At 50.3% G+C, this 14,808-nt stretch overlaps 3 protein-coding genes across 3 annotated transcripts; all 3 read right to left on the bottom strand.

Annotated features, from left to right (window-relative positions):
* Positions 1 to 589: 589 nt before the first annotated feature.
* Positions 590 to 4,107, bottom strand: LOC128709397 (protein obstructor-E-like). The gene is made up of 2 exons (XM_053804398.1): positions 4,047 to 4,107; positions 590 to 1,221 (listed from the first exon to the last, which is right to left on the bottom strand). Exons 1-2 carry the CDS (start codon positions 4,105 to 4,107, stop codon positions 590 to 592), a joined length of 693 nt encoding a protein of 230 aa, XP_053660373.1.
* Positions 4,108 to 7,435: 3,328 nt separating this feature from the next.
* Positions 7,436 to 8,512, bottom strand: LOC128714367 (protein obstructor-E-like). Its single transcript, XM_053809244.1, has 5 exons — positions 8,455 to 8,512; positions 8,105 to 8,323; positions 7,834 to 8,040; positions 7,551 to 7,767; positions 7,436 to 7,478 (listed from the first exon to the last, which is right to left on the bottom strand). Exons 1-5 carry the CDS (start codon positions 8,510 to 8,512, stop codon positions 7,436 to 7,438), a joined length of 744 nt encoding a protein of 247 aa, XP_053665219.1.
* Positions 8,513 to 11,703: 3,191 nt separating this feature from the next.
* LOC128718759 (protein obstructor-E-like) lies at positions 11,704 to 12,713 on the bottom strand. The gene is made up of 5 exons (XM_053812381.1): positions 12,653 to 12,713; positions 12,395 to 12,589; positions 12,118 to 12,327; positions 11,831 to 12,044; positions 11,704 to 11,743 (listed from the first exon to the last, which is right to left on the bottom strand). Exons 1-5 carry the CDS (start codon positions 12,711 to 12,713, stop codon positions 11,704 to 11,706), a joined length of 720 nt encoding a protein of 239 aa, XP_053668356.1.
* Between the last annotated feature and the right edge of the window lie 2,095 nt (positions 12,714 to 14,808).

Genomic DNA, 14,808 nt, shown 5'->3' with positions numbered 1-14,808 from the left:
CAAATCGATCGTATCAAAAAGCGCTAGCCGAACCAAGCGGCATGTTATCGGTAGATGGAAATGGGAAATTCATTAGAACAACAGGTAGTTAAGAACCCTTTAAAGTTTAAGGTGCAATTACGTGGAAAAACGTACGTCCCTGCCAAAATGAAGTTACGCAGGTGAAGAAAAAAAACCAACCGTGTATAGAAGAAAGATGCTAGTTAAACAAAAGAACGCTAATCAAACGTTAAATGGAGTGAAATGGGCAGGAAAACGGACGCAAGGCAAACGAACAATGCGTTGTAAAGGCGGATTGTGAACCGATCGCGCTTGGAAAATGTAAGAGTAGTTCGACATCCAAAAAAAAAAAAAAGAATAACAACGTATTATTTGTGTAGAGAATAAAAAGTTGCAAGTGAAACGATAAATCAAACGTACACGACGCATCAACAATTATGGAAAGAGCTTGTAGGAGAGAATGAGAAAACAGAGATACAAAACAAAACAACGGAAGGAACCGATTATGTCCGGGTGACCGTCTGGCGCATACAACCTTGCGGTTGCGGGAGGTTGTTTGTTACGCCACGTGCCCCCAGTACGGGATGACCTAGTGGCGGCAGGCATGCGGCACATCCTCCGGGTTTTCGCAGGTGAGTGACTCCTCGTTGAACACCTTGCCCTCGCCGCACGTAATCAGACGCGGATGCCCATCGACGCAGGTGATCAACCGGTGGCAGTCGCCGGGCACCGGGTAACGCGGGTACGGCCAGAAGCGGGCAGCCACCGTGCCGGACGGTACCGACTGTGGGCACTTGAAACCGACGACCGCTTCCGGGTTGCACGAGTCGAGCAGCTGGTCGGGCCAGTTGCAGCCGTGGATGCGATGATCGTACACCAGACCGGGTTCGCACAGCTCCTGGTGCACCTCACCGAACGCACACTTGTGATAGCTGGTGGAACATTCGGCCGCATCCGGATACACGCCGAACAGGTACTCGCAGCCGGGCGTCGACAGCGGCGTCTGGTCGGTGGCGAACTTGCGGCTACCGCAGTCGACCGCCCAGTTGTAGTTGCAGTGGTTGTGGACCGCACCCTTACCATCGAACAGCAGCCCGTTTTCGCACGTTTCGAGCGTGAGCGTACCGTTGGTGCAGAGGAAGAACTGATCACAGTGGTCCGGATGCAGATACGCCTGCTCACCGTACGGTTCCGGGCAGCTCGGAGCCGCGGCCGCTGATGCTGCATGGAAGAACGAAGGGAGTGAGTGAGTATATGAAATCTTACGGGAGAGTAACTATGTATAGATCTCTACGAAGAATGATGTGTTGATTTAAGATTTAATTCTTAACTCACTCCAGATCTAGTGATTTAAATCATTTTTGAGTCATTCAACTACGGAGTGAGTTGCTTTAGGGAATTAACTCTTAACTCACCGGACTAGATTTAATTATGTAAATCATTGGTGAGTCATTCAACACTTGAGTGAGTTGATTTGGGATTTAATGCTTAATGCTTTAATGAGTTTTCCAACTCCTGAAGCGATTTTTGAAAACGAATTCTTCATCTTTATCTTCATCTTCATCTCACTATAAGCGATTTAAATCTTTGGTGAGAGCGTTTAAAAAATCTTTTGAGAAGAGTCATTCATATGCATCTTTAGCGAGGAGTCAATCATATCCGCAATCGACTCCCAAAGGAATCGTGAATTCTTAGAGCAGTGGCCGATGGAATCCCTTGAGACCTTCAGCAAAATGACAGTTGGGCCCCATGTTTGATCCATGACGGACAAGCTCCATGGAGGTCATACATCTTGTACGATTCATGACTCTTTTGGGATTCTTGAATCATTGGAATGGAGATTCAGGTTCATTCAAATTCATGACTCTGAATCCGATTTACCCAACACTAGTAAGGACCTCTTTGAGTGAGATAAAGAATTTTCTGACGAATTCTGATTCACTCACTCCCCCAAGCGAGTTCTAGCAGCTAGAATAAAGAATCAAATGCGTATTGACTTTTTGGCTCTTAACACATTCAAAAGCGTAACGTATTCAACCTGATCCTGTACCTGATGGAACCTCCGTACAGCGCCATCTTGCTCCGACAGCTAAGTAAGGTTAATGGCCACTCTCTCATTGTTCCTTCCCTTATCCATTCCTGTGCATTAATTCGCACTGTTCAACATATCCTAACTTCGAACCACTACACACCAGCAGCAAAAATAGCCGAAAACCTGTTTAATCACCCATTTCGTACGCGAAAGGTGAAAGGCAACGGCACCGTGTCAGTTGGCAACCGATTACGCCATGGTCTGTCACGGATATTCCGACCGGTAAAAGGATTCTGAGCGGCAAACTAACGAGGACAAACGCAATGGAGGAAGAAACTGACGAGACCGCAACGTTTTGTTCCTTTCACGCGCTGCCCGGCGACAATACTGGTCGCAAATCTGCACCAGAACGGTGTGCAGATTAATGACTTCCAAATGGTGTGCTGAAGAAACTGGTTATTGTGTGTGTTTTTTTGTTTTTGGACAGGAGATTGTACGCGCACGGATAGGAATTTTCACAAAAGTTGTTTCGTTTTTGCTCTGTTTTCTTGTTGTTCCCTGCCTGAACCTAGCAAAGTGCTGGTTGGAGTGGTTCCAAGGACTTTGGGATCATTAAAACTTTCTAGAGCATTCTTTTTTTTTTTTGGTGGCTCAGGACCAGACCCGGTGAAAGGATCCGTAGCAATGAACTGTTCCAGAGCTTTGCTTCCTCATCGTGCCCGTGTCGGCGCTGTTACCAGGCTCGCTGTTATATAATCGTGTGTTTCTATATTAGTGTGTTGGCATATTTTTTGTTTGTGTTTTTTTTCTGCAAAACACCCGAAACAAGCTCCCAATGAAAGGTGGGGTGTTTGGGCGGGGGGGTTGGGCGAAGAAAAGGGAGTTGGCAGGAAATGGCACGAGTTGCCAAACGGCATTACGCCACACGGCAAGCCGGCCCGGGGGCCCGTTCGCCACTTAATTGCTCACTCGGTCGGGTGGTTTCCTTCGAATGGGACGAGATCTTCGTCCCACCGCACACAAAGTAACACGTGCACACGTACAGTGCGAGCGTGTAATGCCAGCCAGTTGCCCAAAAAAAAAAAAACTCGAAAGTCCATCAATCTGCCGGTGGGACGGTGAAATCTAAGCCGTGCATGTGAATCGAATCGATGCAAAGCAAGGACAGACACAGCATTCAGCATTCGCTGCCAATGCGCGGTAGTCGAAGGGGAGGGGCGTTATTACCGCTGGCGAGATGCCCGCATCGGCAACAACCGATCGGCCAACGGTCAACGATCGTTTCGCCTGCGCCTGCCTGCAAACAGCAGCAAAAGTGGCGAACAAACAAACCAAATGCGCGACATTGTATGACGGTCGCGCGCCCCTGTCACGGAGCTGCGGCAGGGGTGAAGGAAAGGGTGGCGGACACATGTGTGGGGATGGGGTGGTGAATGGGGACCCGGGCCCCGTGTATGTATACTCCGGATTGCACAATTTTAATTGTAAAGCAATCACGCCTGTAACATTAGCTTACCACAGCGCGTTAGTAGTGCACACTGCGTCTGTTGTATAGGTGGAAAGGAAAGCAACAGCAGCAACACCACAACGTTTGTATGCGGTGGCCCCAAAAAAGGACCGCCAAAGGGACCGGTTAGTAAAAAAGGGCTCGAACGGAAACTGTTCGAGGTCGGTCGGCCGGTGGGGCTGGGGAGGGGCCGGCGGGGTGTGGGGTTGATGGGGTGGGGGGGGGGGTTTTTTGGTGCAGTGTGCGAAGCGAAAGTGCCACCAAATAGCGACCCCTGCAATGCCGCGCAAGCGGGCCGCGCACGGTGTTTAAAACGAAAGACTCACGCGCGCGGCAGCAAGCGACGAACCCGCCCGAGGACGATTTTGTTTTTACTTAGCGAGCCGTTTGATACTGGGTGTGGGTTTGAAGGGATTTTTTTGTTGCTGTTTTGTTACAGTTTTGAAAAGCTTATCCTTCGCCTACGTAAGTCCCGTTTTGTGGTTTTTGATTGTTTGCTTAACTTACCCTGCGCGGCCAGTGCCACCAGGCCGAATAGAGTGCCAAATAGTGCGCCAAACTGCTTCATGGTGACTGGATGAACGGACCACACTGAACTGACACGCGAACACGCTGGAACCGTTTGCCGGGATCGGGGAATGGTTGATTGGCGAGCTTACAAATACAACAACAACAACGAAATCAACAACCGGCCGTTTGATTGAGGAAGTGACCGATCTTTCGAACGTAGACAAAACGGCGCAAGCACTGTCTCCGCTCACTGTATGTGTTAGTGTGTGTGTGTGTAAATACGTGTAACAGTTTTATATGTGTGGGTGGTTGAATTATAACAAAAAAAAGGAAACAAAGATAGAGAGGGAGAGAAAGAGAGCGAGAAAAGAGTAATGAAAACCGCGCACTTTGCAACACGTGAAACACTGTGGGCAACCAGAACAAAACCGAAATCGACCGCGCGGAAGAAGTCTCTACCCTAAAGGGGGGGAAGGGCGGCACACAAAACATGTGCCCAAGATCAGGCCCCCGAAAAATACCGTACCGGTGTGTCTCGAATCCGCTTAACGAATGGTTGACGGTCGGTGCGCAGTATCGCGATCAAGCTGCACTGCCAAGCGAACCGCTCGGTCCGACGGTACGAGCCCCCGTTTAGACCAGGCACTTGGATAGCCACTCCACCCCTTCCCACTGATGAACTGGGAGGGGGGAGGAAGGGAGGGAATAGCGCGTACGCAAAGCGAGAGAGTGGCCGACAACGAAACAAAATCCAACCAGCAAAAAACTAAAAGCGCTCGAAACAAAATCAATGCATGAAACAAGCTCCAAAGCTCCGACGCAATCCGACGTCCGACATGTGTGTGTGTGTGTGGTTGTCGCATGGAGGCGCAAAATAAGCCGAGCTTGCGAAGGCTTCGTTCGTAACCGTACCGCTTCGGGAGTCCCACACCTCCCCCCTCCCCCCTTCTCCCTGCCCCCTGGGTCTTCTAAGGCGCGTTTCGTTTCATTAGCTTTCGGGCCACCACCACCACCACCACCACCAGCACCGATTCCTTTACACCAGTACGGGTCAGGGAGAATGTCCCATAGGAGAGCCACACACGCGGTGCAGAAGGGAAAGGGAATCGCCACCACGGATCAGACTGAGACGGTGATACGGCGACCGAGTCGGTACGGCTGGTGGGGAGCAAACAATTCGACATTCAGGGCGCTTCTGACTATTGAACTAGCGACCCCCCTCCTCACCGTGCCCCACCACCGGTGCCACGGTGTCCAGTTTAAGCATTAGCATTTTGAGAGTGTTTTCCCAACTCTCCTCCCGCGCCTTCTCCCTTCCCTCCACGATCAACCAGCTGCTGATCTGTTTGACATTCTCCACGTTAGATTTTATTGCTAATGCACTGTCGTATTTTTTTTTCCCTTCTCGTTTGTTGTCCTGCTCAAACTGACCACATCTCTATTGCGGATGTATTGGATATATGGGTGACGTGAACTTAAACCAGGAAGCCGTCCGGGATGGTTTAACCTTATCGGATTGTCAGAGAAAAAAGCAATCAAATGCAAACATTGACCACCTTTTCTTTATTACTCCACCGTTACATCAATTTCGCTTGTTTGGTAGTGTTCTTTAGGTGCCAAACGTCATTTCGATGTTGCAGAAGATATTCGAAAGAAGGGACAACCGCTTACTAAGCCACTGGATGACAAATAACTACTTTTAACCTCAAAAAAGCGCTCTAAAACTCCAACACCAACAAAATAAAAACATTAAACGCTGTCAGTTTGACATTTCGTAAATGTCATCGTTAGTAATTTATAGCAAACAGCGTGGGTTTGCTATAAACTTTAAGTAACTTTTTTTTCTTATCGGCACAACGACTTCCAGAGGTCTGTCAGTTCTGGCTCTCTTTGTCTTTAACTATCCGTATAGCTAGATAGTCAGTCCTCTGCGTACGAGGGTATTGGGCTCGGATGGGATTTTGGACCGGTCCTGTCGGGTGCAGATCGGTGCCAGTACCAAATACACCACCGAGCCGCCCCATGAAACCACTAATATGTTTTAATGTTGTTACGCCTAGTGTCTTCTGGAATATTCTAACAAGCTTCCAACCTCACTGCAGATGATCTACAAAATACATTCTTGCTGAAATGGGTTATCAACGGTAGTCATCTTGTATAGCTGCGTAGTATATAGTCAGCCGTATTTGCCAGGCAATTATGCCCGATGACTCACTGCAATACTCGCCCAACACGCACACGGGAGGTGGTAGAACCTTTTTTTTCCCTCCCCCAACCATTCTTCATCCCCACCCTTGAGGTCTGACCGGGCTGCGAAAGGTGATCCGACAGCGGCGTAACCGTTCACCCGATGCAAAACCCCCGCGAGTGAACGGAAATCGAAAGTGTAATAATGTGTTCTCGCGTCTACCAATCGCCACAATTTGCCCCGGGGGGGGGGGTGGGTACCCGTGTATCTCGGTGTATGCATTTTGGCCGGTTGCGTGCACGCTTGCGTGAGTATCTTGCGTTTACCGGGGCGGAGGTGGAGAACGAGGTCCCCGTTGCGTTAGCTAATCAACCGTAGACGCAAAATGCATACCAGGCGCTCTTGCGCGCATATGACAACTTGGAAAGGTTTGCTAGGCTGCCCTTTTTGTATGGTCGAGACGCACGCCCATCGCCCGTCGACATCGACATTATTAGCGCCGTTTTTTTAGAAATAACAGACCCGGTAACTCGTAATGCTTGGTCATGGTGCTGGAAGTAGTACAACCGCACTGAGGTTATGTGCGCATGTCAATGTCTCCCGGGTGGGAGCGAACAAACAAACGGACCAAAAGCCACGCTGCACGCAGGAATACTCCCTTTCCACGACAAACACTGGGCGTTGGTTGCATTAAGTAATCGGGGAAGATCTTTTACCATTTCGATACGTAAGACACAACTGTCAATCAAAGATCTTGCCATCATATAGTGCTGGGCGGTTTTTGCTCCACATATCAAGCAGGCCCCGTTTCTGTTCCAACAAACCCTTCCAATGACACCGTTCTATATAAAAGTGGACTTGTTCCAAAGCAAAAGTACCCCAAACTCGCTATCAACAAACACCACCGCCATAAAACACCAATCCAAGGACGACTTCTGATATTATCGTGCGGTCGAGAAGCTTGCGTGGGCAAAAACCTAACCTAGAACTTGTTTCTTGGCTATAAACTGGGCTCGAAACGGTCGAACCACCCAGTCACCCTCCCAGAACTCATTAAACATGCGAGAAATTGGTTTTAAAAAAACAACAACGACAAACAGTTTCAATTTATTGTACAACTTTCATGTTGCTAGTCTGCTATTAAGATGCACACCGTTGGTGGGACTGCCTCGGAGGTGCCTCGGCTCCATTGCACGCATCACGCGTCCCGGTCCGTCTCGGGACCATTGTACCAATCCTCACTGTCCAACGATAGAGACACAAAAAACCGAATATCTTAGACCTGGTCGCACGCATACCTTGGCGGCACTTACCATCCAGGGACGTTCTCTGGATCGTCGCAGCGTTGGAGATCCTCGTTATAGACCATGCCCTGCTCGCAAGTACCCTGCCGTGGCTCGATACCATTCAGACAGATGTAGAACCGCTGACAGTCGTCCGGATGTGGATAGTTCGGGTGCGTGACGACCTGCCCATTCTTGTCCATCTTGGGAGCGTTCTTCGGACACTGGAAGCCATCGTTGAGTTTCTCTATTGGAGGTGTAACAAAAGGTAACATTATTACCTGCCATCACCCTCATGCAGCGCTTCACGTACTGTTTGCGTTGCTACCGCATCCCTGCCGGTTTGCCATGTCGGGCCAAACGCAGGTACCGGTCGGTTGGTAAAAGTGTAACCCGGCCACACACGTCATCTCCAGCTCGCGCCCGTTCACGCAGTTGAAGAAGATGTTGCAGATCGATGGATCCGGATGCGGGAAGAATCCGTTCTGGCGCGGACACACACCGACCGGTTTCGGGGGCTCTGGAATAGCGAGGTCGTTCAATGTCCAGCGAGACTGGAGCCCGCGTTTCGCTACACTACTCACGCAGTTCCTTCCGGTCCCGGCACTCCACGTTGAACACCTGGTCGCACTTGTTCACCAGCTTGCTGGCGGGATTGAAGACGAGCCCGTCCGGGCAGAGCTTCTCCGACACGCGGCCATCATCACACTCGTAGTACTTGTCGCACTGGTACGGATCCTCAAACTGTCCGTCCGGTTTCGGACAGGTGAACTCGAAGTAATCGTCCGGCTCGTCGGCGGCAGCTGTAAGTTAGAAAGTTAGTCATGCTCTCGCAATGCGTGGTGTCGCCTCCTACGCGTTCCCCCCCCCCCCCTAATTTGCGGATGTCGATTCGTCTAAACCCGGAACGGGTATCGTTTTTATAGCCACTTACAGCAAACGAGCGCTACCGCCAGCAGGAATGGTAGGATGGTGTGAATACGTCTGCTCATGGTGCTAGTGATACTTAGTGTGAAGACTACAGCTATTGAAACGATGATGATGTGTCAGGTACAGGAACTTATTTTCTTTGTAATGAGATTCAAACAGCTGTCTCTTCTATTTCTTCGTTGCTTCTCTCACTTTCTCTTGCTCTCTTTTCTCAGGTCAAACGTCTAAGCCTCGACCTCAGCACAGTCCAGCTCCCGGAGCCCGGATCCCGATCCGAACGTTAGCAGCGCAAGCAGATAACTAGACAGTGCCGATGATGAGACCCGTACTTTTTGTGCTTTGGCGAGATTTGCTTTTGCTCTCGTGCGCGCGTTCGTTGTTCTCCCTTCCCTTCGGCACGGACTGAATTGTCCCAGCCGGTCCGCCATAGCGCATAGATTGGTCCGGTCCGGTCACAGTGCCGCTGCGCAATAAAGCGGATGAGCATGATGGCGGCAGCTCGGACCCCGTACACGCTCTGGACGGTTCCACCGTGTGCGATGCCGTGTATGCGGCATTTCAATCTTATTCAACAGCTAAAAGCAAACCCGCCCTGCCCCCTTCTACGCCCGTGCCAAAGTGTAACAGCTGCCAGGTGACTCCTTCGGGCCAATCGGCTGGAACACCCGCGGACGGTGCTAAGGGGTTTCCACTACCGTAGGAACACAACCATCAACCACATCGATTGGGGCAATTATGTAAACGGTCAGCAGTTTGCCAAACTGGTTTATTTCCTCTTCGCGTGTTCGCGGCGTGGAGGAGCGGCGATTGTTTGTCCTCGCTCCAGATGCCGCCTCAATAATGGGACAACAGCCGCATTGCGTCGGGCTTGCCCGGTCCGGTAGCCTCCCACATGGAAGAAGTAAAAAAAAAATACACAACACACCACTTTCGATGAAGATGCTGGATTGCACTTTCTCTCCAATTTGCTGAGCTGGAGGCTTGAGTTTATGCAATCACACATCAAACCAGATGTGACGCCATAATGTACACAGACCCCGACAGCTGTCGCCACTACCGTGGTGCAGCCCAGGACAGGTAGTTAATGTAGCGGGCCGGACACTGAGACTCCCTTCAGGTTACGGCACTGTCCGCAAGTCCTTTAGTTCTGAAGCTGCACCAACTCATAACAGGAGTACTTAACTATGGAGACTAAACAGCTCATGTTAGTATAACCCAAGACAGATAGTGAATATAGCTGGACACTGAGACTCCCTTCAAGTTACGGCAAGTCCTTTAGCTCTGAAACCATGCCATCTCACTAACAGGAGTACTTAACTATGGAGACTAAACAGCTCATGCTAGTATAACCCAAGACAGGTATTGAATATAGCTGGGCACTGAGACTCTCTTCAGGTTATGGCACTGTCCGCAAGTCCTTTAGCTCTGAAACCATGCCATCTCACTAACAGGAGTACTTAACTATGGAGACTAAACAGCTCATGTTAGTATAGCCCAACACAGGTAGTGAATATAGCTGGAAACTGAGACTCCCTTCAGGTTACGGTACTGTCCGCAAGTCCTTTAGCTCGGAAACTATGCCATCTCAATAACAGGAGTACTTAACTATGGAGACTAAACAGCTCATGTTAGTATAGCCCAACACAGGTAGTGAATATAGCTGGAAACTGAGACTCCCTTCAGGTTACGGTACTGTCCGCAAGTCCTTTAGCTCTGAAACTATGCCATCTCAAAAACCGGAGTACTTAACTATGGAGACTAAACAGCTCATGTTAGTATAGCCCAACACAGGTATTGAATATAGCTGGACACTGAGACTCTCTTCAGGTTACGGCACTGTCCGCAAGTCCTTTAGCTCTGAAACTATGCCATCTTAATAACAGGAGTACTTAACTATGGAGACTAAACAGCTAAATGCTAGTGGCCCCGTTCAATTAAATATCGGTTCCCATATAATCAACTTCAAAAGGTCAGTCATTTCACAAACGCCTCGTGTTTTCGCTTTCGCTAGTAATTCTTGTTTTCTCTTCAATTTTATTTTTCTTATTCCTTATACATCAGGCATTATGTTTTATTCATATAAAGTTGTATCTGGACCGAAGGTCGACTTCTTTCAGACTATTAAGCTGTCCGTCCTACTGGTTTGGGGGGGGGGGGGAGGGTTTGTTGTATTTTTTGTTTTGTCTTTTTCAACTCAACATTTGACTACTTATTGATTCACTTGTTTGAGATTATGCAGATATGCGCACCGGGCAGGAAGCTTGCGCAACAGGGCGCATCACGCACGCGGGAAGGAAGAAACTTACAAAAGCGACAAAAAAGAAACGAGATGCCCAAAGCAAACAAACAAAAAAGAAGCCCCCCGCAGCATGTTTATTGCATTCGTGTTGTGCCATTGTGTCACGCCCAGCGAAGATGCAACAAGATGGGGGAACGACATGGGAGGCAAAGTGCCCGGCGCATGGAAAGTGATATAAAGCACACGAGGCGAGCGTGTAGAGATGATGAAAGTATGGATTTGAGATGTGGAAAGGTTTTGTTTTTTTTTGGCAGCACTACAGGATGTAGGCAGATGCATTAGGTGTGGCAAGAGCAAAGAGAGTTAAAAGTGGGGCAGATGTGCGGGCGAGGAAGAGTTCAGAAGTGAGAATAGAAGAGAGCCAAAGCGAAACGAAAATGAAACAGTATGTTAATCCGAAGCAGGTGGAAGTGATAGAGAAGAGAGTAGATGAAGCAACAGATAGGATAGCGGCCAGAGCCGGTAGGGAAAGAGATGAAACGATAGAGAGAGAGAGACGAGGTCAATAGACTTTCGCGCTGTGGAGAGCACTCAGCTGTCCGATTTGATGTCTTAAGTGCGCGTTAGGTTGATTGAACGTGAGTGATTGATTGATTGATGGTGCACGGCAGGACGTGACCCGACAGCACCCCCCCCCCCCCCCCCGGATTGCACTGCTATACACGAAGCTGGAGTTCGTGCTTTTTTTGTTTTTGTTAATCCGTCACACAAACCGTGTCATGTAACGGTGCGTGGGCTTTCTTGGGAATTGTTTGGAAGTTTCTTCTCCCATACCCGGCAGGCCGGCGGGCGTACCACCCAGCTTGCGGTGCGGTGAGTTAACGGTAAAGTTTGAAGCAGTAAGCAGTCGCCTGGTGTGAGTGGAAAAGGAGCATTGTATCACAAAAGCACTAGTAGCAGCCGTAGCAGCTCACGGCACGACACGAATGAGGGCGCTGTGACCGTACGGGTTGCTCAGTTCCTGGTCGCCTCCTCCTCCTTGTACCAGTCTTTGCTGTGGAGTTTGCGCAAAACAGAAACAAAAAAACCAAGCACAGAGCGTTAGTGGATGCGTTACACCTGCGCGCGGTAGTACACTCACCATTCCGGGACGTTCTCTGGATCATCGCAACGCTGCAGATCTTCGTTGTACACCATCTTTGCGTCGCACTGACCGAGGCGGGGTTCGATGCCGTTCAGACAGTAGTAGAACCGGGAACAGTCAGTCGGATGCGGGTAGTTCGGGTGAGTGATGACCTGTCCGTTCTTGTCGTAGCGCGTCTCCTTCGGACACTGGAAGCCATCGTTAAGCTTCTCTGCAGAGTTAAGCGACATCAACACCGTTAGGGAATCGTTCTGTTGCGACCGCACACACCATCGCATACTCACTGTTGGCATTGCTTCCACAGCCCTCACGAGCTGCCACATCGGGCCACACACAGGTGCCGGACTTCTCGTCAAAGTGGAGTCCGCCAGTACAGCTCATCTCCAGCTCCTCGCCGTTGATGCAGCTGTAGAAGACGTTGCAGATGGACGGATCCGGATGGCTGAAGAATCCGTTCTTGCGCGGACAGTAGTCGCTGGTGCCCTGTGCCGGTTCTGTTGGAGTACATTCACATTAGTGCCGTCGGCGTTTACACACCCGCGTCCTCTGCGCCCAACTTACGCAGCTCGAGCCGATCGCCACAGTCCACGTTGAACGGCTGGTCGCACTTGTTGATCAGCTTGATCGTCGGATCGAAGACGAGACCGTCCGGGCAGAGCTTTTCGGTGGATTCGCCCTCATCGCACACGTAGTACTTGTCGCACTGCACCGCGTCCTCAAACTGGCCACGGTTCTTGGGACACTTGAACTGGGCATCTGCGCAATCATGTGTGCGGTGTTAGACATGGCCGGCTACTGAGGCATGCGACGAGTACTTACCTACAGTCGACGCTATCAGAAGGATCACGACCAGCACACTGCTTCTCGCTGTCACCGCCATCTTGTAACACACGCAGGACGTGGGGTTCGGGTGGAGGGGCAGGAAAGAAAGCAGGATTTGGAGAAGGTGCGTTGGGTAGCAAACAAAACAAAAATGGTGACACCTCGCGGCGATGGTTCACTAGTGCTGACAGGATGATAGTAGCGGCTGGTGACTGTGGCTGCGCTACCAAACGTTCCCGTAGTTACCGATAAACTACGCGACGCCGATGATGCGACTCTCACTTTTGTTAGCAACGCCACCAACTCACGACCGAGACTTCGTTGGACCCGCATGTCTAGGGGAACGGCGAAAGGGAAGGGAGTGCCACCGGGGCGGATCCGGTCCAGCGTAGCTTTGGGGCATGGGTGGGGCGAGGAAGTTACTCGCTGAGTGGTGATGGTTTGGGGGAGTGGTAGGCAGGCAAGGTAGTGTGACACGAAAGACGCGACGGTGGAGAAATAGGAATAAGCTGGTGTTCCTGGGTCACCGTACACGCCGCACCGTCTTTTGGTCCGTCTCTTTCGCACGCCATAAATTGCCCACCGGTTTCGAATCGGGAAAGGTACGGCAAGAGCCCTACTTCACACTTGCCACACTGTTGCCTATGGCACCCCCCCCCCCCCCCCCCCTTCTCCGGCCGTCCACGCCCGCGATAGGCAGCGGCGTGGTAGGGGCAGATCTCACATTGCAAAAGCTCGTACCGAATCGAATTTCAGACTCCGTTGGGCGATGGTAAATCGTGATCGGTTTGGTTTGGTGGGCAGCCAAACATCGCACCCGCCATCCGCCCTCCGTCCAGGGGCGCTGGGTTTGAAAGAAAAAAAAAATCTGGGTGCGACCCGGCGAACGTCAGAAGAATGTGAAATGTGCAGCTCTGTCACGACGCTGGCGAGGTGTGAGATCTTGGTGGATAAAAAAAAAATTGGGAAAACAAATCTAATGTAGCAAGCAGGGCGAAGGCTCTTTAGCCTGTTGGAAGAGGAAGGCGAGGAGATAGGAAATTGGCTTGGGCTGGGAAGCATAGCATAATTTGGAGTTTGCCAACGTGCCACCGCGTTGGGTGTCGACCGTTGTATAAGTAAATTGTGATGTGCTTCGAGCTGCGTGGGCAATTCGCAAAGACGTTCAGCTCTCAGACGCTAACCCTCCTGCTTGTACGCTGCCTGGTTGCGAACATGACAATTTTCCGTTCTCGTTTCTACTTTGCCACTCGGTAATGGGCACTGGCCAACCGTCACAACGCAGGTCTCCACACACACGGTAAATCGGTGCGCTGGCTTCCTGCTTCTCTACCGCCTGTTGCCACGGCCGGTGTACGCCCAGCATAAGGTGACACGGTAGTAGCAGCACGTAAGTAATGCCGTGACGCCGCAGCCGCCTCCGTTACGCTATTGTGTTTTCCTTTTCCTCCTTTCTTTTTTGTTGTTGTGCTGTGACTTGGGTTTTGCTCTCGCAGGCTTTTAGGACCCGTCGCGCCTAATGATTAGATCGAGACCAAAGGCGAGCGTATCTGACCGTGCCTGGGACGGTCCGGCCGTAGCGACGGCAAAACCACAACGAACCCGCTTCCTGGTCACTTACCGTGCATGCCCGCGGGAGAGTTTTGCGAGTGAAATGACAGCCCAACAAACGGGCCCGAAGAAGCAAACGCGATTGTTTGGGACGTTGATGTAGTGAGTGTACGAGCACACGAAAAATTTGTTGACTGGTGCGTGATAGTTGCAACAACCTGCTGCCTGTTAGCCTTGATAACGCTTCCGCCTAATGGTGGGAGAATCGGTTTGTTTGCTGTAGCGGCAATAGAAATACTGTCCTTGCGTTACTTTTAGGCACTTACGGTTTAGACGAGATATCTGAGGAAGAGAGATATCTTTCCTGAGTATCTTTTAAACGATTTGTGTCTGATAAGACAAGAAGAACATAAGCTTTCCTGAGTATCTTTTGAACGATTTATGTCTGATAAGTCAAGAAGAGCATAAGCTTTTTGACAAATTGTGTCCAAAAGACAAGCATTCTTAAGGCAACATATTTATTCTGAAAGGTATTCGGCAGATCACCTCTAAAGAGATCTAAAATTCCGTTGAGAAATTCATATCTTCAAAGCCCGCAAAAC

Source organism: Anopheles marshallii, chromosome X, assembly GCF_943734725.1.
Source record: "Anopheles marshallii chromosome X, idAnoMarsDA_429_01, whole genome shotgun sequence".
Taxonomy (NCBI): domain Eukaryota; kingdom Metazoa; phylum Arthropoda; class Insecta; order Diptera; family Culicidae; genus Anopheles; species Anopheles marshallii.
Note: the sequence above shows the minus strand (reverse complement) of the source record. Positions and strands in the feature narration are given on the sequence as shown.

Bases quoted from the DNA above. Each gene is read 5' to 3' on its own strand.
- LOC128714367 (XM_053809244.1), bottom strand. From the start codon at position 8,512: ATGAGCAGACGTATTCACACCATCCTACCATTCCTGCTGGCGGTAGCG. The intron at 8,041-8,104 runs GTGAGTAGTGTA...TCGCTATTCCAG, and splicing joins CCGGGACCGGAAGGAACTGC to AGCCCCCGAAACCGGTCGGT. The intron at 7,479-7,550 runs GTAAGTGCCGCC...ATCGTTGGACAG, and splicing joins CCAGAGAACGTCCCTGGATG to TGAGGATTGGTACAATGGTC.
- LOC128709397 (XM_053804398.1), bottom strand. From the start codon at position 4,107: ATGAAGCAGTTTGGCGCACTATTTGGCACTCTATTCGGCCTGGTGGCA. The intron at 1,222-4,046 runs GTAAGTTAAGCA...TCTTCCATGCAG, and splicing joins GGTGGCACTGGCCGCGCAGG to CATCAGCGGCCGCGGCTCCG.
- LOC128718759 (XM_053812381.1), bottom strand. From the start codon at position 12,713: ATGGCGGTGACAGCGAGAAGCAGTGTGCTGGTCGTGATCCTTCTGATA. The intron at 12,590-12,652 runs GTAAGTACTCGT...ATGATTGCGCAG, and splicing joins TCTGATAGCGTCGACTGTAG to ATGCCCAGTTCAAGTGTCCC. The intron at 12,045-12,117 runs GTGAGTATGCGA...TTAACTCTGCAG, and splicing joins CTGTGGAAGCAATGCCAACA to AGAAGCTTAACGATGGCTTC.